Raw genomic sequence first — 22,477 nt, forward strand, 5'->3', positions numbered from 1 at the left:
AGAGGTTTTTTTGGCATTTTCTGGATTCATGAAATATGCAAGTAGACTTCCAGGCTAACGGAGTTTCTATTGAGCAGAACATGTTCTAAATCAGCTGATGGAATATTCGACTGTAAGGCTGTCTGTAAAAATAAGTGCAATTAAAGTCAAATAGCGACAAGGGAGAACCAAACTTCAATGTGATCCAGCTGATAAATTTGTAACTGAGTGGTTTTTTAGTAGGTTGGTTTGGGGTTGGGGGGGGGGGGGTGTTTTTTTGGGGGGTGTATTTGGTTTTTTTGTGGGGTTTTTTCCCCAGAAACAGCTTAAGGGCACAAATTATTTTTTTTAATAGCTTTCACTTTCTCCTTCTTGAATAATTCAAAGCTTTTGTGCCCTCTGTAGTATCAGTTTATTTTAAAGACACTTTTTTTAGTCTGTTAACTAAATGGGAATTTTGAAAGCAGACTGATAGATTGTATGTTCTTGTAGATAAAGGGAACTGGTTTGTATGATCTTGAAGAAACTGATGTGGAAAACTGACTTTCCTTGTTAATATTAGGATCTGTAGGATAAGGGTTTACCTGTAAGATTAAAAAAAAAAAAGCCCTTTCATAGCTCTTTATTCAAAGATAGATTGGATAGGATTGATGACTACTGAAAACTATTATGGCAGTCTTTCTTTTCCAGGCCTGCAGAAGGTATGTGAAGATTCCAGAAAACACTTTCATTTTATTTTATTATTTTTTAAAGCCTTTAGCACCATACATCAGTTGTCTCTACCAAGGTTGAAAACCTGGTTCTATAACTTTACTTTTCATGCTTAGCTTTCTCTGAATTTCATCTCTTTCAAAAAGCTTAACTGTTTTTAAAGAGGAAGAGTAGGAAGATGTCATAAAAGGGGTGAGAGACCAGAGCTCCTACTTGAAGTTTCTGTTTTCTCTAAGAAATGCTCTGCTTCTGTGCAGTGTCTTCTGTTGTGGTGCTGTAACATTACTAAAGCCCATTGCTAGTTTGTGATGCTAAGAAAGCTACTACTTCTCCCAACTCCCCATTCTTACCATGAGAGTTGATATGTTTCTCCAGCAGCCATTCTGTTAAGTGGTGTTTAGCCTGCAGAGCGCTACACTCCATGCCTTTTAATCATGAAAACCAATGAGAGTAAACTAAGAACATTGAAACTTGTTTTAAGGATCAGTTCAAATTAAAACTTGTGCCAGGCATAATGTAGTTCGGAGTGCTTCTGTCTAAGTTAATCTACTACTGCTGGTACGGAAACCACCTAAGTAATAAATCAAAACACAACACTTGGAAAGAGGTTTTTTTTTTTTTTTGTCTCATTAATTTTAGGAGTTACCTAGAAAAGGTCTTCTGAGTGTTTTCTGCTAGCTAATATGAAAGATAATTGACTGTATACTTTTAAATTTGCAGCTACTTTTATGTTACATAATTCCTGCTCCAAACTTAAATCCTACAGCTTACTGCTGTAGGATTGATTATAGTGTTACTTTGGTTACAAAGCATCATAGCGGTAAGTATTACAAATGCACTTCAATGTGCTACTTGCTGGGTTGTGTACTTTAAAGTTTGGGGTTTTTTTTCTCCACAATCTCTGCAGAAGGAGCAGGACATCAAAGAACTGAAGTTAACCATTGTGGAGTGTTCCTCAATAATAGAGGTACGGACTGACTCTAGTTGTTGACAATGTGAGGGGAAAGCATGCATGTCCTGTGTTCATCCTGCACGACAAACTAACGCTCTGACTGGGTCTGATGTCTGTTTTAGACTTTGCGGGCAGAAAAGAATAAGCTACTGGAAAACATGCAACACATGCAGCAAGAGCTGATCTCGTGAGTATTGTGAGCAAATCTCAGGAAATGCAGTTCATCAAAAGTCAAAAAGGACTGATACTTTTTTTTTTTCTTTTTCCCTTCTCCTCTTAGAAATGGGTTGAGTTTCCCATTCTTGTATAAATTTAACAGTAATGTTCCTGAAGGGATGAATTCACTGCACTGTGAACTGGAACTTGCTCAGTCTTCTGAGGTACGAATCAAATCTTTATTGAATAACATCCCAGTTGTCTTGCATCAGTAAAGGAAGAACAAAGCTCATTCCCTGTAGAACATTAGATAACTCTGGAATGCGAAGCTATTAATCCTAGCATGCAGGCATAGTATTTGAAGGTTACAATATTGTCCCAAGCACATTGGAAAAAGTCCAAAGAAAAGCAAACAAAACACTGAGATCTAAAAAATGAGACCTACAAAGTAAATCTGGAAGAACTAGGGTCATGCGTTTAGCTGGCAGAAGAACAGACTGCTAGGACAAGATATGAATTTTCAAATATATAAAGGCTATTGTGCTGAAGAAAGGAAGAGTCTGTTCTTACACTGCCTACACCAGACACCAGCAATGATTTTCAATTCCAGGACAAGAGACTTCTTTTTCCTTGAAGTCTAACATACTGAAAGTGAAAATTAAGCATTAGACTAAGCATCTTGACAAGGCTGTAGAGTCTCCATCTAATTTTCTTTAGAAACTCTGATAAGCATCTGTCTGTGTGTACCATTCCCTTGCCCCTCAGCAGCTACAGTGGAGATGGATCTTTAGAAATCCAGACCAGCTCTTCTTTTTCTGAGGTCTTTGGATAGTGACTCGGAAGAGGACAGGCGAGGCATCCTCCTGATAAGTCTGGTACAGGCTGATGAAATCTCAGTACTGCAGTTGAGCCTGTTGGTTTGGAGTTGTAGTGTCCCCTGCAGAGAACCTGTGTCCTCTGTAGGGAACCTGGCAGGTGGTTTGGTGACTTCTGGGAACTATGCTTTTGATCAGTCACACTTCACATAACACTGGAAATTTCGTCTCTGATTTACTGTTCTCATAGCTTTCCAGAACCCAAATGGAGAACTACTGGAAAAAATAATAATTTACATGTGCATGATGGTTTTGGCTCAGATGTTTGTCTGAGCTGTTCTGTGCCCATTTCCCTAAAGACATTCCGTGGAGTCCCATCCTTCCTTACAGTGCTGCCTTCCCTTCGCATGTAAGCTGTGCAGCAAGAGCTGATAGCAAATACATGCTATTACAGTGGTGTTTCTTGTAAGATTTCACCATGCTGCTGCTTGCTTTTGTATGTGATGCATTTGCAAAGAGTTAGAATTTGCAATGTAAAAAAAAAAAAAAAAAATTTAAAAAAAATCTACTAATGGACTAAAACTACAAGCCCAGAAATGAGAGTTGTACTTGGCTAGGCAGCTCTGTTTCAAAAGTAATGTCTTATCCCCTATTGCAGCTCCCCACAGCCACAGTGAGTCACTGTGTTTACCTCTCAAATGCTGTAATGAGACCCAATTCCACCAAATCACCTGTAAAGCAAGTAAGGGCTCAGTTTTTTCATCACTTGGTAAAGTCTCTTCCGAATAAAGATAACTAATTATTGACTTCCTCTTGCCTACTCCTGACATGAAAATTTACACTGGATCACTCAGCAGCTTGGCTGGCTTGCTTCTTTTAAATCCCCATGACATGATGGTTTTGAAAAGCTTTTACAAGCTTCAAGTTTCAGTAGCTCTGACCTTCTGGTAAATACGATGCAGGGATACTTCAGAAAAGTCTAAATGTCACTGATGCTGGTTTGTAATAAGGAGATGTCAAAATAAGCTAGCTGGCTGTTCCATTTCTTCAAAGATTACCAAGACTGAACGGACGTCCCTGGATGAAACACTGGACCGTGAAGTGCTGTTTTTACTTCAGGGACCTGAATCTGTGGGAGAAAAATTTAAGATTATCACACAAAACTTGGTCAGTGGCAGACCTTATGTGAATAAATATGTGGTCTTCTACCACCCTTTTAATTAGGATTTCTCCAAGCATTGGTAATCGGATCATTTTTACTCCTTTTGAAAAAATAAGAATAGCTTCTTTGCGGGGGGGACATACTTTAACAATATCTTGGCACCTACTCCAACGCTGTAACTTATAACCTGGGTAATTCTGGGCAGCATTGTGTCAGGCTAGTACTAGAAATTACAGGGTTTGGAGTTTGTTTTGCGTTTTGTTTATTTGGGATCTTCTTGTTTTTCAGCAAGAGGAAGCCTCTGAAATAGAGGAGCTTATAATGACTTCTTTACAATGGGTTAAAGATCCTGATGTCAATATGCAACAGGCTTGGGAAAGAAAACTTGTGGTAAGTAACTGTTTCTCTGAAGCTATTTTATGAAATAGTAGGGCTGTGCAAAAAGTTAAGGTGGGTATCTTACTGCTGCATGCTGCCTATATTAATTACTTGGGCTCATAGCAGTGCATTTGGGGGTCAGAGATGGCTGTACGGAGAGAAATATCTTACTACCTTTTTTGAGGAGGAGGAAGGGGATGATTGCTTTTCATTTAAATGCTGTGCTGTTCCTGACTTGTCTTGTGCGAAAGCTCACTCTAAAATTGTGCTTGAAGGAAAGGGTAGATAAAGCAAGTTGATTTGAAGAGGAAAATGAGATCAGGTGGCAACACTCTATTGTGTGAGCTATGAAGCTTTCCTGCCCACTGCATGTTTCTGGGTGCCTTGAGTACCTGCTTTCCCATGTGCTCTGAATCTGACTGCAGTAGTGGATGGTTTCACCATCAAGAGGAGGAAGGAGGTGGCTTTATAACCAGACTTCACAGGGCTTGCTTGCTTTTGGAAGGCAGAGTTCTGCTTTTGCTGGACACACTCCACAGGAAAATTTTCTACAAAAATACATTTTATAGCTTAATCTCGCATAAAGTATTTTTAATATTCCTTGTACCTCTTCTGAGGCTTGAAAATGAAGACTTTTGCTGAAGGTAACTGGCAAAAATAACTTCCGCCTGTGGTAGCAGCAGTCTGTGGATGCAGCTCAACTCTCTTGTTCTGGTTCCCTCCTCCCCTCCCATGTAACAGTATCATTTCTGAAATTCTCCTCTTACTGGATGTAGCTTTTTCTCTAACCTGCTCCTTCTTACTAACCTGTTGCTAGGAACCCTACTACAAAAAACTCCCCTGAACTGTATATTAATACTGTCCTTCGGCTCCTTAATAGATGCAAAGACCTCAATTCATCCCACTTGGGCAGGAGCGGGTGGCACCACAGTACGTGCTACTTTAAGCTGTTTTCTTTTAAGCAGAAATCTGCTCTTCTTCTCCTCTAGCGCTGCAAAACATTGTAGCTGGGCCTCTTCATCTTTCCTGGGCAGACAGGAGCAATCATGGGAGCCAGGCCAGTCCTGCACCCAGTTGGGTTTGGTTTTTTTTATTTTATTTTATGTAAACCCTGAAAGCTTCCCCTTGGAGAAGGTACAACCATCTTTCTCTTCATCCTGGTGTGACTTGGGTAGTCTCTAGGAAATTACTGCCTCCTGTATTGCTGTAAGTTTTTGATCTTGACTAAACACTTCCTCCTTCAAAGCTATCGCAGCTGAAAAATGCTTGTTAACTTACCATTCATGTTGGGATCATATTCCTGTTAAACATGCAAAGCTAGAAACTTTTGGTGTGGGTGTTGGAGTTGGTCATGGCAAATGAATCCTATTCTGGCTCCTAGAGAGCGCCATGCATTTGGAAACTAAGCTAACAGAGGATCAAGGAAGAACAAGATTCTTTAAAAATAAAAGGTCCTGTCCTTCTGGGACCTGTGAAGATGGGAAGTGACTTCATGTCACACCTAGCTAGAACAAGACAGATAGGTGGGAAATATAGTATATGAAGCTGAACAACAGTGTATATATACATATAAAAAAGAAAGATTCTAAGTAGCTTCTTCCAGCCTTAGAGAAAGCTTTTGTAGAAAAATTAATTAAATCTTCGACCATACGCTATCACTTGAAGCTTAAATGCTTCCCACCATTTTCTGTGACATATATTATGGGCATGTTTTGCTGGATTTTAGTATTTTTAAGTATGTTTTAAAGTATATTATATGTAAAGTAAATTTTAAGTGTGTCTGTGGTTTTGTGCATACATACATATATTTAAGCATATATAGATGGTGACAGTAACAACTTTTTCACCCTTCTCCTGCTGGAGGATAAGACCACAGCACATGTGCCCTGATAAGCCTATCCCACTTATGTGTCAAAACCATGTTATTTCTAAGAGCAAATGCTGCCTGCCTTGGCTGAGAAACTGATCTTCAGGATGTGGGCAGTTTTGCATGGTCACATCCCATGTCGTTCTAGTAAAACTATCTAGCAAAACTGCTGTTTTCCCCTTTGGACGAGTGTAAAATCCCAGAAATATGAGCCCCATTTTTACCTGACCTCTGTTTGACTCTCATTAAGCATTCTTTAAAAGCTGAGAACTATTTTGTACGTTCAGCTGAACAAGGTCAGAGAAAGAAGACTGGTTTCTTCTTTCTCAGTACTTTATACTGTAAGTCACTGTTGAGAGAAATACAGAGGAAGCAATCTTACTTAATACTTCATTTTTACAATTTTCCTCTTTTACTTCCTACAAATCAGAGGTAAAATTGAAAGCTTTTGTTGTAGGGGTCACCCCTTGGAGAGATTTCATCTGCTAGGCACGTATGACAAACTGAAACATGGATTTATTGGGGTTTGGGTGAGGTTTGTTTTGTTTTGTTTGCTGTAGTACAAACTTAAAGTGGTGCCAATGGACTTGGTTGTACTTTAAGGAAAGGGTCACAAAATCTTAAGTTATCAATTTTAGGGCTTCCTGCAAGATGGTCATTATTAAATCTTCCCCTTATGAAATATGGTTTGGGGTTTTTTGTTGCTGTGTCTGGGCATTTTGTGATGGAAGTTTTCTTGGGGTAAGTTGTAAAGACTCTCTGTTGCATTGTGTAATCTTCTGCCACACTTACCATAAGCATTTACTAACCACGTATTTGTTTCATGAGGGTTAAAGATGAAAAGGACTATCGGTATACCCTAGATCTGCACAGAAAGAAAGGCTAAGGGTGGCTTTTGACTTAAAAGTAACCTTTATAAAAAGAGTGGAAGCCATTTGTCAAATCGAGCTAGCATACAGAAGGCTTACATTTTCTTGTGTAAACTTTTATGCATTGCTCCATCTTAAAGTGCTAACACTTGACAGGAGTCTAGCCTGTCTGTTCCCCCCGTACCATGGGATTCAGGAGTAAGAAGGCACATGTTTGAAGTTTAGGTAGCTTTGTTAACCTATTAGACAGCACAAAACACTGTTCTGTACAAACCAAACACACATTTCTCCTTTATAATCTCTTCTAAAAACAAACACACATTTCTCTTTTATAATCTCTTCCTTACTAAACTGTATTTTGTTCTCTTCTCTCTCTTTCTCCTTCTCTCTCCCGTTCCCCAACCAGGTAAAGTGTGAGTAGATTGAAAAATATTGTCAATCATCCACCTTCTTTATTGCTGATAGTGTTTGGATGTAGGTGATGTTACTAAATGGTGGAGCAGGGAAATCAATTCTCATAATTTAAATGTGGGGCTCTAGTTTACTCTCTGGGTCTGCTCCTCATCTAACCATATGGCAACTCACTTTCAAAATTCCACAGGTTCTCAAGCAAGAACTAGAAGAAAAAAGATGCTCTTGGATCCAGAAACTTAATCTCTTGGAAAAATACAAAGAATCCCTAGATAAGGATTTTATTCAAATAGCAGGCAACCTGAGGCGAACCAAGACGGAGCAATTTCACCTAAGGAAAGAGCTCTCTGCCAGGTACCCTTTCAAACATGCATGTCTTGGTTGGTTTTTGTTGGTTGCTTAGCTGTTTATTGGGGGTTTTTTGTTTAGTTTTTTATTTGGGATGGTGTTTTTTTTGTCTTGTGGAACAAACTTTATTTAATTCTGAAGACTTTTTCACAGAGGAAACTACCTGCTGTTTTGAAGAGTGGATCTGGTTTTAGCATAACATTTATACTACATGAGAGTTAAGGTTTGTGTATGAAATAACCTGCTATCTTGGAGATATCTTTGAAAACACTAGGGAGACCACAGACTGAGCAGTTAAAGCAAGAGGGCACTGACTAACAGGTGCAACCATTAAATAAACTGCTGGTTTTGTGTGAAGCGAAAGACCTGTAAAATAGATATCTGCAGGTATTATTTCTTTGGGAGATAATTCCTAGCCCCAGATAATATAACATCAGGGTTTCTCAAGGGTATAGCTTCAATGAGTTATCTCATTAAATATGAAAATGTAACTTTAAATTTTAGTTTATTGGCACATGGTTCCTGCTATGAGTTTTGGTGTTACAAATATGGCAGCAAAAGACAGCGGGTGTAAACCTCTGCCTGCCCTCCCTGCCTCCCTCCTCTCCTCAGACATTCAGGGAAGTAGCTCGTCAAGTGGGGGTTTTTGCTGGAACAACTAACCCAAATTTTTTGTCTTTGTGGAACCCAGGCTTCCTCATCATGTCAGCCCTCTGCTATCCTACACTAATCATGGATTTTTGCATGCATGCCTTTACCTGGGTTTGGGGTGTAAGCAGCTTCCTAGGGCTTTACATCCCAGAGAGCTAATGCAGAACAGTCATACCCAACTTTTGCCTGACTTATCTTCCACTTAATATTATTAATGTAGACCTCCCACATGTTCTCCCTTCATTTGGAAAATACTGTTGGCTTGGTTTCTTAAAGCTGCCTCTCTGTATCAAAATTGTTTGTGGTGGCAGCAACAAGGAAAAAAAAAAAAGTGAGTTAGAGAAGAAATGGGCAAAGTGTTTCTACAGTGGAAAAGAAGAGGTTCCTTGAAAGCCATCATCTCTAGCACTGGTTCTGATGGCATCTGTTTGCTGTCAAGTGAAATTAATCAATGGGAAATTAATCTGATAAGGCTGTGTATCTGCAGTAATAGCTCCAGGGTATCTTTTCTAGAATGACTGATTCTATATCTGACTAACATTTCTCCCAAACTGTGAGACAATGCATGTTTTGACCAAATTGCAAAAGTTTGCCCCACTAAGCTCATGTTCTTTGGGAGTTCCCTAGGTAATTCCACAAGCTTCCACTATGGTACTGGGCTGGGACAGCCATTGCACTGCTCAGCTGGGGAGAAACCAAGCAGAACCTCTATTCCCCTTCCTACTTCTGGAGCTGCTATGGAAAACCCTTGTCTGCCTACTGGGTTGAGGAGTGCTTACCCAGAACAAAGACCCTGGTGGTGGATCCTGGGGAGCTGCAATATGTAACAGCTGAATGTGGCTCTTGATGCATGTCTCAACAACTAGTGTGTCACCCCCTGGGCATGCCTGCTCTGAAAGATCAGTAACGGATTGTGGTTTGTGCTCTCTCACCCCACAGGCAACATGAGATAGAGACTGTCAAACAGTTACAAGAAGAAACTGCTGGCCAAGTAGAAGCCCTTGGTTTAGAGCTGCAAAAAGCTACAAAGCGGCTTGAGGATGCCAGCAAACAGGTGAGGGATGGTCTGGTTCCTGTTACACAGAAAACAAGGAGGCAGAAGTAAAAGGATATGTACGTTACATGGCTGCTCTTGGGAAAGGAAATCGCATGTCGGAATGGAGTGCCACATTGCAAAAGTGGAACCAGCAGAGGAAGTAAAATTTGAGGGGGTGGTGACAACAGTTTGCTGATGAAAGAGGCAGCATTGCATATTTGTGGTGGCTTAAAAAAAAGAAAAGAGAAAAAAACCCAAAAATAGCTTCCATACACAGTCCACCCCAACGTAAAAATGCAGAAGTTCAGAGGGAGCTTTATCACTTCCTGAGAAAGAACAGATGCAGTTTGGTTTCATTTACATGAACTGTAGAGGCTCCTTGTGTTAACCAGGCTGCTTTATTTTTTTCCCTCCTCTTCTTTTTTCTTAAATATTGTTTTGTGCTTAGGCGGAGGATCAAGTTGAAGCTTTTCACTCTGCTTGTGAGGAAGCTGCATCCTTGAAATGCAAGTTAGAGGAAGCCATTTCTGAGCAGCAAAAACTCAAGGATGTGAATACAGCTTTAACAAGCACTTGCCGGTTGCTTCAAGAAAAGGTGGAAGACCAGAAAAGTGAGTAACTACTGGCAGTGTGCCAGCAGCATTCACTCTTGCATGGGCAAATCCTTCATGGTTTAGTTATGGCAAGGGGGAATAGGAATGATCTGCAGGTAATCTGGTAAAATGCTCTGTGGAGCTTTTTGTTTTGTTTTCTTTTTTCTTTTTTTTTCCTTCTCCTGTAAGAGATCTGCAACTGTGGTATCTGGGCTGAGAATCAGGTAGGATCCCAATGAGTGGGTGTTGGGCTGGACCAAAGCTGCAGAACTTCCTAACAAAATCTGAAGTCCTAAGAGGAATGGTTAGTAATTCCATGGATGGCACTGGCACTCCTTTACCAAAGGTGCTGTTCCCACACCTGAATAGCCCACCTCATTCCTAACAGTCATCCCTCTTTCTTAAGCTTCCTTTACTGAATAGACCCAATTTTTATGGTCTGCATTCTGCTTGCTGCTTATATTTGCTTTGTGTTTTTGAATAGCTGCATGGTATTAGGCTGCTCTCTTCAGTAGAAAGCAATCATGTCATTGCATCCTGCACATCCAACTTTTGCTACAGAACCATGGAAACTTCATACCACCTCTTGCTCACTTGCTAACATCAACACCCCAAAAGCTTGGGCAATTAAAGAACGCAGTGGCTTGAATGCAGGGGTTTGATTCCAGCACATATGGCTTTTTCTTTCCAAATTCTGGAGTGCATATCACTGACTTACAGGAAAAAAATTTGGCTGACTTAACCCCACAGAATATTTGGCTTCAGGCATGCATTTCCCAGGGCAATGTGACTGATGCTCAACATACATGTGCGTAGTAAACAACTTTATGTGAAACTGCAATTTGTATTGTAGCAAACATTACATAGGACCCTATGTCTTAGCTCTAAGGTACAGCTGTTAAAGCACTGATGTGGCAGAAACGGCTCCAGACTGTGCTTCCTGACTTCTAACCAACATTTTGGCATTGTTCACGTGTGCGTGCTCAAGTTGCTTTCATGTTTACTGCTTCCTTCAAACTGTGGGGTTGGGTTTTTAGCAAGAGGCATCACAATGGAAATAGCGTGTCATTTTCCAGCTCTGAATAGACAAAGCTCTTCTGCAAAGTGAGCTAGAGCAAATGAAAAGAGAGAGAACCACGGACATATGAAAGAGACTGGTACCACTGTGACTCAAAAAAAAAAAAAAAAAGTTAAAAAAATTACCCCTCCCCCCCCAAAGGAAAAAAAAACACCAAAAACAACCCAGAAAATATCACCACCCTGAAAATGGCTCAGATTTTGGCTTTAAATTATCCAGGTTGTTTGCAGAAATATCTTTCTGTAGACAAACAGAAAAAAACTGGTAGATGTGTAGAGAAACTGCAATGTGTTATGAAGAACAGGGCTGACAAACAAGGATGGGAGACAGGGAGGACGATTCTTTATATTGGTTCATGCAGAAAGCCAGAGAGGTCTAGTGCCCCTTCTGACTGAAGGGCTGGGTTGTGGTCTCTTCCCCACCCACCTACCCACTCCATTCCTCTATTTCTCCCACCTGCATGACAAGAGATGAGAAATGAGGGAACCTGTTGGCCAAGGAAGCTACTTCAACCGAAGTCAGCCTGGCACAGCTTCCTCTATGTTTCAGATGTCTAATCATGCCTTGCCACTAGTTACTACTAATGAAGCTTCTGGGAGCTGCCCTCAATTTTTGCTTGAGCACTAAGGTGATGCTGCTAATGAAATCCCCTGCCCCCTTGTTAGCTGTGGTATAAAAGCTATGATAGACTTAAATCAAAGTAGAAGTTACCAGAGGCAGGCTCTGGTATTACCAAGCTTGAACAAAGAATGTTTCTAAGTATAACGTAAAGCCCATCAACTTGACAACTTCTGTACAGGTTGTCAATTTGGAAGGACGAATGCTTCTCTTCCAACAAGTTGTAATGGACTTGTCCATTTCCAGAGGGAAAAGTGGCATCTTAACACTGATGATTTGGGAAAGTATCCCTCCCCTCCTTGTAGCAAGAGAAAACGTAACCACAGGGAAGAAAAAGTGCCCAGTGTCTTCTGGAACTCACAAAACAAAATGCACTTTAAAAATTCTTTTTCCTGTGAAAAACCATTGTAGGTATAACCAGACCAAAGCAAAAGTGCAATGAGTTAGGTTTAAAGATACTACAACGTCTGACTGCCTGTTATCAAATTATAAGGAACGTCATAAGACTTGTAAATGTCTCTTCATAGCAACTGTCAATACACTAAGATGGGAACTGCTTCAAAGGCGACTCTGTGAATTGCTGTGTCAGGTATGATGCTTGTCTGGTGGGAGAAGAAAAGGTAGGCTTGCACAGGAGGTGATCTGGTGGAAGGACACGTACAGCTAAGATGAACTGCAAGTAATTTGGCAGCATCTGATTTCTTCTTTTCTGACATGAACCTAACTGGGGGGGCAGTGAACTGCATGTACTGATCTGCACGTTACTGTTGTCTTTCAGCCTTTTGGAGAAAACAGATTAGAATTTACAGGCGTGGTGTTGGTCTTCATTGTAAACAGTTGTTGGTGATGGTATCAAACGGGGCTGAGGGAAGCTTTACATGATGCATTGGTGTGATTTGTCCCCTACAAACAGCCCTCTCTTATACAAACAGCCTTGAAAACAAAGGTTGAAAATCTGGTAATGAAATATCTCTCAGTATCCACGCCTTGGAACAGGCAGTGAAACAGTTACTACCTTTACGCCCCTGTGTGGAAATACGTTGGAAATTATATAACTCTGGAGTACTTTGTGTTGAATAAAAATACTCTCTTCAAGTTTGGAAGGGAGTGGAGAGGGAGACATTATGGGAGGATGTTTCTCCCAACCAGCTTTAGTAAGGAATGCTTTAGATCAGGGTCTGAATGGTCTGGATTTAACATAAAATAAAATAACAAGGTATTTATGAATAAAACCAGGAGATCCCAAAATGTATCCTAGGCTGTAACAGGGACATCAGAGGAGCAGAATCAAAACTGTGGGCTACCTGATTGTGAATAAGGCCTGTATTTGTGCTTGAAGGTCTGCAGAGTTAGTCTGAAAGCAGCAAGGGGAAACAACTGCATAGTTTTCCTGATAGCTGAAAATAGTTCAATTAGAAACACAAAATTCCATTTTGTCCATAATTAGTCACAGTGTTCCTTCTCTTATTTTACTTTTTTCTTCTATGTCTGCCTGCCTTAAACTATTTCTCTATTGTAACAGTGCTGTGCAGAATTAGAATCCAATGACAGTCTGCTGCCCACATCATCTGAGCCAGCAAAAGGGAAGGTAAGTGTCTTTGCCATCATCGTTGCTGAGCCTGTTAAAGTGTGACACTAGTTTTGCTTGCTCTTATTTTTTTCATGACCCAAAGGAAATAAATAACTTGTCTTGTGAGAAACTTTGCCAAATTAAACATTCAATTAAAATAATTTGAGATATTTATGTATACATGTACACACATGTATAAACACATACAAAAATATATTCAAAACCTTGTTACAAAATCAGTTTCCTATTGCTTCTGAACAGTTACTGTGAAAAAATACAAGTGCTTGATAAATTGCACTTTGAGAAGGATCAGAGGCTGGAAGTGGGGCTACATCTTCCAGTTTCTTTTCCATTTTTCATCATTTAAGTAACACTAGGTCAAATGCAGCTGCCTGAGTGTTGCTTCAGAAGTTTTCTCTAGCCATCTTCAGATGACGCCTCTTCAGCAGTAAACAGCAAGCAAGTGGTGTGTGTTCAGGGGCAGGGGATGGTGGGGGCAGTGCTTTGTCTCCATGAAGCTGAGCTGGAGCTGCCCTCCTGCTGGGGGAAACCTGATCTGTGTAGAACGTGCTGGACACTGGATGAATGTTCCTCTTTTCAGTCTGTCTGGTTGGCCTGGCTGAAAGGAGGAGAGTGTTTGGGGTTTGTTTTGCTTTTTCATGGAATTTGGTTGGTTGGTTATTGTTTTGGGGCTTTTTGGTTCTTCTGTCCTGCTCAACTTGCCTGGTTTTGTAGTATCTAGTTCCAAGTCTAGCTTGAACCAATATCTGTTGCAAATGTAAAGTTGAATTATTCTGCCTCTTCCTATATCTGTTCTATCCAATGAGGATGCAAGCTTCTCTAGATGAAAAAGAAACAGATGATATATTTGTATAACTGTTAGTATTACACTATACAGATGCAGCTGCATGTGTGTGGGGGGAGTTGGTGGCATTAATGTATTCAGTGTGATTGAACAACAGTAGCGCTTTCTATTTTTCAATTAGCAGCTCCATTGCTCTAAACAACTGTGGAGTGAAGCACCCAACTTGTGCACTGAACTTCCCAGGACCCTGCTCTCAGATACTTCATACTGGGGCAGTACACCTCTGCTAGGTAAGACCTGGGTGGTGTTGGCCACTTTTCTGTCTCTCCCCTAAAATACAGGAAGAGTTTGATAGGTGGTACAGAACAGTATCACGGGTGCTAAACATGCTGGTAGAGTTTGGAAAATCTATTGTTGGCTTTAGGCTATTTTTGCACGTAATCCAGGAAGCTGAAACGTGTTTATAATGCTTGCAATTAAAGGTCTGAAAAGGTGGCTGCCTGTCAATCTATCAGGAGTTCCCCAAAAGCTTAAGGAATCCTGTCCAGGTATAGTCCTGACAAGGTGCTTGCCAGCCTGGATTGAGTGGGTTTAAGTCATCCTCTTATTCCTCCTGTTGACAGGCACAGGCTGAGGTAGCCAACAATGTCCTGCTACTTTGCTACTGATCTGAGGTCAGTCCTGGTTTTAAAAACTTGACCGGGTAATACAGCTGCTAAGAATCAAAAAATTGCATTTGTTGATTTCTCCTGCATTCATAAGCTGTTGTACTTCCCTACACCTCTCGAGCATTATGAACATTAAAAGCAACCACTGGCAGATATACATTGCAGGGCCACATTTGGGATGTTATAGTGTTTCTTCCAGAGTAAGCAGGTACAACACAGTGTCTATTCTCAGACTATACAATTCTCAAATGTAATTCCACACCATACTGGGGAAAACGGAAGGCGATCTTGCTTGACAGAACATGTTCCTTATGAGAGCACTCTGCTGCTCTGAAAGGACTTTCAGTGGGCCAACTCGGAGGGTTCTTGCAAGTTGCTGTAATATCACAAACCAGCCTCAAATAAGGCAGGTATCTCAGCTTCCACAGATCAAGTATCGATACAGAAAAGATCCATTTTCCAGCCCTCTCTGCCACACAAAACCATTTGTTACAACAAAGCTTCCCTACGTGGAAGTTTCTATAAACTGACTGATAGAAAATGCCCATCCTCAGGTGTCTCAGACTCTTCATCTACAAAGCATGCTAAGGTCACATAACCTAACCCTTTCATACCAAGATGGAAGCTAGTATGTGATTTGTCCCCTACAAACAGCCCTCTCTTATACAAACAGTCTTGAAAACAAAGGTTTACTCATTATAAATCTGTATTTGGCTGCTCTGTTGCTTGATTATTTTAGACTTAGTTGAAAACTGACATGTGACTAAATCCGACTTTGCTGATGACTGTTGCTTTTCACACTTGTCTCTCTTAACAGATGCTCTGACCTTGGAAACCTCATGCCTAAATAACTCTCCTGTGCACGACTGGGTTTGGTCTCGTAGACAGAGCTCTGGCAGCTGCGTGTTTGAAAGCTGCGACCCGGGACACGTGTCCACTTCAGATGTAACATCAGTGGGGTGCAAGTAAGATGGCAGAATAATATGTTTGGGGTGAAGGGTGGAAGAGTCCATGAGATCTAGTGGGTTCCCCAGGAACCTGCTAGAAAGGAAAGCTGTATTTCCAGCACATGCAGAGTTCAACGGCAGGGCATCTCTTGCAGGAAACACTGGACACTGGGTGGTCAGCTCGTGGTGTTATGGGGCAACACTCTGCTTCTGTTCACAAAAGTGGTATTGAAACTCTTTACTGAAACTGTTGGTATGACCACCAGCCAAATACAGTGATGGTGTTTCCGTTTCATGCTGGAGAACTGAGGCATGATGTAGTCACTCTTGTGTCTGTTTTCAGTATTTAACCCACAACTGACACTCATATTTAAGAGCCAAAATCCTATTGGCTTTGAGGAGTCACACTCTTTTTTGCAGAGTTTAGAGCCGTTCTGAGGTCTTTGCTTATCAAGCTGCCTCCTTAGATCTTTAAAATTGAGGTTAAACTGCTTAAGATTGGAACCTAGCTAACTATTGTCAGTAAATTTTTTAAAAGATAAGGATGTTCCTGAAGATGCAGAGGCAGGCAGTTAGCAGCAAAAGACTCGTCAGCTCTTGAAGCTTTTGCCACTGATTTTCTGTAGAACTGTGCAGTGTGGAGGAGGTGGAGAGAAAGACTGGTCGTGGTTCTTGCTGTTTGGGGGAGGAGGGATTGATGTTAGTGATGAATTTTTCTTTCTCTGAGAGATCAACTGTCTGACTATACAGATAGTGGTGACTTCGGTTGTTATGTGCTTAGGGAAAATGGGCAACATATCTCTCTCTTATTTGGCCAACATGCAAATAAAATGTGTATTGCCAGGTGGAAAATATGCTCTGTTGGTAACCATACTGATGCAGACCTTCCTGTTTCCATTACAATGATGGACTCTTCACTTCCTGAGGTGAGTGCTGTCTCTGATGCCTGAGATGTGGTTTTGAATGGGTTTGGACATCTAGTGCCTTCATCAGATCCTGATCCAGATTGAACAGCTATAAATCAGCACTGCTGCAAGGTGAATGGAGCTGGCATCAGTCAGCAGGGTGCTGGGACATCTTGTTCTGTGTGGCTTAGTCCCTTCTATTTGGGCACACTTCTGGAGTACTGTAGTTATAGACCCAAATATCTTGATGTTCAAGTGCATCTGGGTCATGCTTTTAGCTGTGGAGTGTTTTAAATGTGGTTTACAATGGTGAGACAGTGCTGTTTCTGCAGTTATACTCGGTTCTGCCAGGGAAGTCTGAGTGATTTTGTTCTTTATCCACCTGCAAGAAGCTACAGGATGTTTTAATTGTGAACGCTGCCATTGTCTGCATTTTCTCCCATGACTACCATGTATGCAAGAGCTGAAAAATGGCATCTTTGTTGTATGAAAACTTTTCTCCAGCTGATGTGCTCAGATATGCCTTCCCTGCTGTATTGAATCCTGCATCTACAGTTGGAGCTGTCAGTCGGCTTTCCCATGGCAGCAGCAGCAAGATGAGCTGCAGCTCAGCACATACAGCTGTACTCTGTGGTCAGTGCCACCATACTCGCTATTGAAATCTAGACCTCAGCCCTGCCACACAGGGCTTCTAATTAGCTTTATAAACTCCAGTGTTGATGTTGGTGGTGATGATGGAAGAATATTGGTCAGTGGTTTCTGTGAACTTGGAAATAACCTTTGCAAGATTAATGACAGGCAACCTCAGACCTGCCCCAGCTGGCGTGTGGTACCTGCAAGTGCAGCAGTGGTCTGGTTGTAGCGGCAAATAAAGGCAGAATGTGCAGAGAAGGTAAAAGTAAGAGTGATGGGGACTGCCTGTGGTTTCAGCACGCTGCTCAGTTAGGGTGCAGCAAGTAAGGAACTCCTAGCTTGTGCTGCTACTACTTAAGCTGCCTTAAAGAGAATGATCTCAAGGGCTCTTGTTTCATCCAGTCCTTCTGGAAAGTCACAGCCTTGCAGAGTTATTTAAAATGCCTGTGCTTCATTGCTCTGGAGCTTCTCTAATTCCAGCTGGGCTCAGAAATGTCATTTTCCCTTTTTTTTTTTTTTTTTTTTTTGCCTTTTTAAAAAAAAAAAATATATAAACTTTCAGTGTGAATATTCCAGAGGGGGAAAATTAAAATGTTAAAGCTTGCATCAGAGAAAAGGCAAACAGCCTGTGTCCAGTATCTCTTCTAAAAACTGTGACGTGCAGCAGAATTTGAATATCCTTGTTTAAAAGGAAAAGTCTCCATAGTTGTTTGGTTTTGTTTTTTTTTATTACACTGTGGTTGTAGGTGTGTTTGAACAGATCAAGCCCTTGAGCATGTAAGTAACTCCAGTTATTTTGTCAAAGTCTTGTCACTGTAGGACTTTAGGGGCTATTTATTATAGGAGCCCTTGTGGGAGCCAGATGAAGCTTGGACTTTTTATACTTGTTTTGATTTATGAATGTGGAATTCATATTGCTGTCTAAAAATCAGATAGATGATAGGCCTTCCAAATGTTAACGCTAGTTTGGGAGGAGTTATACAAGACTGTGACCAGAATTTGTCTGTTATGATACAGGATTCTTGGATCAAAGGATGCTAATCAAAGGGATGGAGAAGTAAAAAGTGATTAGGATTGTACTGCGGGATCTTCTTTGACACAATCCTTTTATGATGAAGAAGAACTATTCTCTTAATGCCCCGTGCAAACAGGTTGTGTTAGGAAATGTAGGTTGTGGGAGGGGTGGTGGTTGTTGTTTCTCTTTAAGTGCACCCTGTGCAATCCATGGGAGCTCGCAATCCCAATAGTATGGGGGTTTGAAAACTGAATTGAGGATTTTCCTTCACTCCAAACAGAAAGCACTGACCTTGTGATTAACTGGGGAGAGAGAGGGAATGCAGAATAATTTACTGCTCTAGTCAGTTCCAGGTCATGAAAGGTTTGGTTTGCTTGTTTGGGGGGGTGTGTGTGTGGTTTTTTTAGAAGCCTTTTACATTTTGTTTGTTTTCATTCCAACACCCTATTCATTTTCACCTTCTTCTCCAATATTCCTGTAGACTTAATGGGCTGCACAAGGCAAATGTAATGCTGTACTTCCTTAAGCTTAATAGAAAATTCAAATAAGACTAAAAATAGCCTCAATTTGCATTAGAGGAAACGTCCAGCTGGCTGGGGCAAGGCCCTGTGGGCGCATTTGAGCTCTGGTGGGTGGAGGTCTGGAGAGGAGGGAGAAGGCCCTTACTGATGCTGCGAGCAGTCGATTGCTCTAGGAAGTGACCAGGGATCTTGGTCACCTCCTTTTCAATTTTGCTGGGTTTTCTGGGTCCTCTGAGGATGTTTGAGGGGGAAAGGAAGATAGATCGCTCATAGATGATCGCTCACTGTTACGGTTTTCCTGTTGTCCTCTCCCCACCCCACCTTCAACAGCGTTCCTGGACACTTGATATGTAGAGAGCTACCCAAAGCTGGCTAGCCTCATACTTTGTGTGCCTGGAGATAGGTTTGGGGGGTGTTTCTGGGTTTTGCATTTTGGTTGTTTTTTTTTTTTTTTTATTCAGTACTCTTCTTCAGCAGGGGGTGGAGTTCATCACAAGTCATTACTGACTTAACCCTTCAAACCTCTGTTTCACCCTGTATTTTCACCCATAAAGACAGACCGATCTATTAATGGAATAGACAAGCTGGAGTTATCCACAGTGAAATGAGGAAGAGGGACAGTTCTCATTCCATATCTCCTCTGCCATATTAAAAGACTTAAGAAGTTGTTGTTTCTCTGTGATGCGGTAAGACTTGGGTCCAGAACCGCACTGTAGCAGCTAAAGGGACATGAACAAAACTACATACCAGCCTTTAACTGCAGAATTCCTCTCTGCTGTTTGTGTAGAAAGGAGGAAGCCTGAAGCTTCTGAACTGGTTGGGGAGTTGTTATATATAATATTGAAAACGAGCATCATTCAAAGACAGATGCTAAAATGTACAAGACAACATGCAAGTTTTCTGTGTTCCAAATCATCTGATCACTCGACCTGGTCTAGTGGAAGCTGTCCCTGCTGATGGCAAGGGGGTTGGAACTAGATGATCTTTAAGGTCCCTTCCAATCCTAACCATTCTATGATTCTATTAACAGGTTTTTGCCTATATGAGTCTGATATCTATAGATGAGTGAAGCTCTGTGCACCTCACTTCTGTGGGGTTTGAGGTCAAGACCTTGAAAATGGATCTATCTTGATGCACAGCATTAAATGGAACTGTGGTGTGGTAACACGCACATTGGTCACTTGAGAACATGCACTAGAAGCAAAACATGCAGGAACCAAAATACATCTCTAAGTATGATATTCCTGAGATAAGATTTCTACAGAAACAGTTATCACTCCTAATGATGATAACATGGGAAGCTGCATACTGCATGTATGGCTGGCTTTAGACTAGCAGATGAATCTGCATGCACTTACCATCTGGTTCTTCACTGCTGGAATAATTTAGACACAGCTGGGGAAATTATTAAAACTTTGACGTACAAACGTTCTACTGGCATGGCAGCCCCTTCCCTGGTACTAACTCTTCTCTCTTTCTGTTAAGATTGACTGTGCAGAGCCAACACTACCAGTCAGTCTGATCCCATCCAGGTCAGGTTTTGTGCAAGTGTTTTAAAGCCTTTATCAAGATTGTATAATCTGAACAAGTATCTGAAAGCATTTTGTTTTGGCAGTGATCACTTAATTTCACCCCAAGAACTTCTTACATCCTCTTTGGAAAGCGCTGCACCAGTAACGGGTAAGAACCTTTTTTTTGTGGCATAGATGTGTGAACTTTGTGCACTGGAAGTCTTGGAAATAGATATGTTCAAGTCTGCACGTTTACTGAACAGTAAGAGCTCTGTCTTCTGTTGCCTGATACTATAGGCTGCCTTATTATGGAGGAAAAATCACCCAAGTGCTCACGTGGAAAAGAGGAAAATGTGCCAACTTCCGTAGCAATGGAGAAAAACACTGATAAGGATCCGGCTGGGCCTGTATCAGGTACAGTAAGTGCTGCAGCGCACGGGCACTCGTGCAGTGAGGAAACGGCTTGCTTCCAGCACATCTTTGAAGTGAGGAAGCTGAGTAAGAAAAATAACTTAAAGACAACTTGTGTTTTTCTGTTGTTGAACATACTTTTTGCCTGCAATTGCTCTCAGCCCTCTCAAACTCTGAGTAGGAATAAGGCTTTACCAAATTCCAGGTGACCAGTAACCTTCAGCATTGCAAGAAGTAAACGTGCAATAAGTTAGTGAAATCTCGGTGCTTGCTTAGCTGGCAAAATATTGTATGAGCACTAAACCCCAAGCAATTTTGGGAGGAGAGAGAATGTTTTCATGGTTTTAAAAAGTTTAGTGACACAATTACACTATATAACACTTTCTTTCAAAACTGACGCTCAACTGGGATGGGTCAAAAGGAGAGATGAGGATAGAGGCCTTTGTGTATGGTTCTGTCTTTCATTATAGCCAGAAACACTCAGAAGAATTCTACTTACCAGGTCTGATGATGCTTCTTTCACTTAAAAACTAAAAGCAAAACAAAACTGGAGTACATGTTTTAAGCTATTTTTAAAAAAGCTGATCTGAATAATCAGCACAGGATACATGTGCATCCTTGTTTGTAACCATTTTTTAACCTCTATCTAAATATAAGAAATTTTTTGTTGTCATTTCTTGTTTGGTTTTGTTTCTTTCTTTAGTACTATCTTCCTGACATCTAATTCAGTCCCTTCACTGAAGCATATTTTTCTCTCAACTAATTTGCCTCTGCTGTTAATTTTCATATGTGGTCTAGATGCCTTTAGCAAGGAGGAAACTGATATGCAAGACAGATCACAAAGAGTCCAAACAGCTTTAAAGCCTGAGAATCCTGCTGCCTGTTGTACATCTCTGAGTAGAAAGTGTTTCTAGTGTTAGAACAGAGACATTGATGAATCTCCACTTGTGGTTTTTGGTAGTACCACACAATGTCTTCTAAAAGTGCTTGGGAGCCTGCTCAGATACATAGGGCTGCTCTGAAAATCAGCAGGGACAAAAGGGAGAGGTAAGCAGAGGGTGTTGTTAACATGAAGGATGAAAAGAGAAAGCCTTTCAGATCTGAAGGTTTGGTTGGGTCTTTTTCTTGTGCCATTTCTTTGGCTTCCATCTGTGTGGGTGTGTTTGTATAACCACATAAACAGAAAAAAAAATTCTAGATGTTCTAAAAGGTATAAATAGCTACCAGAGTTACTGCTACACAAGAAATTAGTGTGACTCTCAGCCTTTCTTCAGTTTCCTAAATATTTTCTTATTTAAATCTTTTTAATTTCTGTCTGGAGATTATTTTTGCTTGCCTTAAAGCTTCTCTAAATTGTGGCCCTTGAAAGTTTGTGTTGCATTTGAACTGGCACCATCAGTTCCCAAACTTAGCAGTTCATCACCACACATTTTCTGGGAAAGAGAGTTATTTTGTTGGCTCTATCAGCACCCTGCTAGTTCAGTTTTTAGGTACAAAGGACAGTCCAAGTGTCAGACTATGTCTGAGGCCTATGGACACCTGAAATACCACAACTGTGTGCATTTCATGAGCTGGTTGTGCTCAAGCTCCTCTGTAATGGCAGCTGAAGTAGCACCTATTTCTTGACTTCATCTGACTTCATTCTGCAATGTGAAGGAAGAGAACTGTAAATCTTCATCACTTCACCTGTTAGTCTGTGCATGGGATTTTTTTTCTTACATATTCCTGTGTTTATAGAATTCAAAATAAAAATTAATTATAAACTGTCTCTTTAAATAGCAAAGAAACAAACAAAAAACCCCCATGCTGGCAGCAAAATAATGAAATTCATTTATCCAAAGGAATATTACTGTAACTCTTGCAACTT

General features: G+C 40.9%; 1 protein-coding gene across 1 annotated transcript in view; it reads left to right on the forward strand.

The window, feature by feature from the left end:
• IRAG2 (inositol 1,4,5-triphosphate receptor associated 2) overlaps nt 1–22,477 on the forward strand; it is a 39,858-nt gene that overhangs the window by 9,513 nt on the left and 7,868 nt on the right. The window contains exons 11-26 of the mRNA XM_029085037.1: nt 1,598–1,657; nt 1,765–1,829; nt 1,923–2,022; nt 3,667–3,798; nt 4,064–4,165; nt 7,491–7,654; nt 9,239–9,353; nt 9,784–9,946; nt 12,152–12,213; nt 13,147–13,212; nt 14,181–14,289; nt 15,485–15,632; nt 16,459–16,540; nt 20,174–20,220; nt 20,304–20,368; nt 20,497–20,613. Coding sequence (XP_028940870.1) covers nt 1,598–1,657; nt 1,765–1,829; nt 1,923–2,022; nt 3,667–3,798; nt 4,064–4,165; nt 7,491–7,654; nt 9,239–9,353; nt 9,784–9,946; nt 12,152–12,213; nt 13,147–13,212; nt 14,181–14,289; nt 15,485–15,632; nt 16,459–16,540; nt 20,174–20,220; nt 20,304–20,368; nt 20,497–20,613 — 1,597 coding nt within the window. The remainder of the gene's footprint in view (nt 1–1,597; nt 1,658–1,764; nt 1,830–1,922; nt 2,023–3,666; nt 3,799–4,063; nt 4,166–7,490; nt 7,655–9,238; nt 9,354–9,783; nt 9,947–12,151; nt 12,214–13,146; nt 13,213–14,180; nt 14,290–15,484; nt 15,633–16,458; nt 16,541–20,173; nt 20,221–20,303; nt 20,369–20,496; nt 20,614–22,477) is intronic.

Source organism: Antrostomus carolinensis, unplaced genomic scaffold, assembly GCF_000700745.2.
Source record: "Antrostomus carolinensis isolate BGI_N321 unplaced genomic scaffold, ASM70074v2 scaffold34925, whole genome shotgun sequence".
NCBI lineage: Eukaryota > Metazoa > Chordata > Aves > Caprimulgiformes > Caprimulgidae > Antrostomus > Antrostomus carolinensis.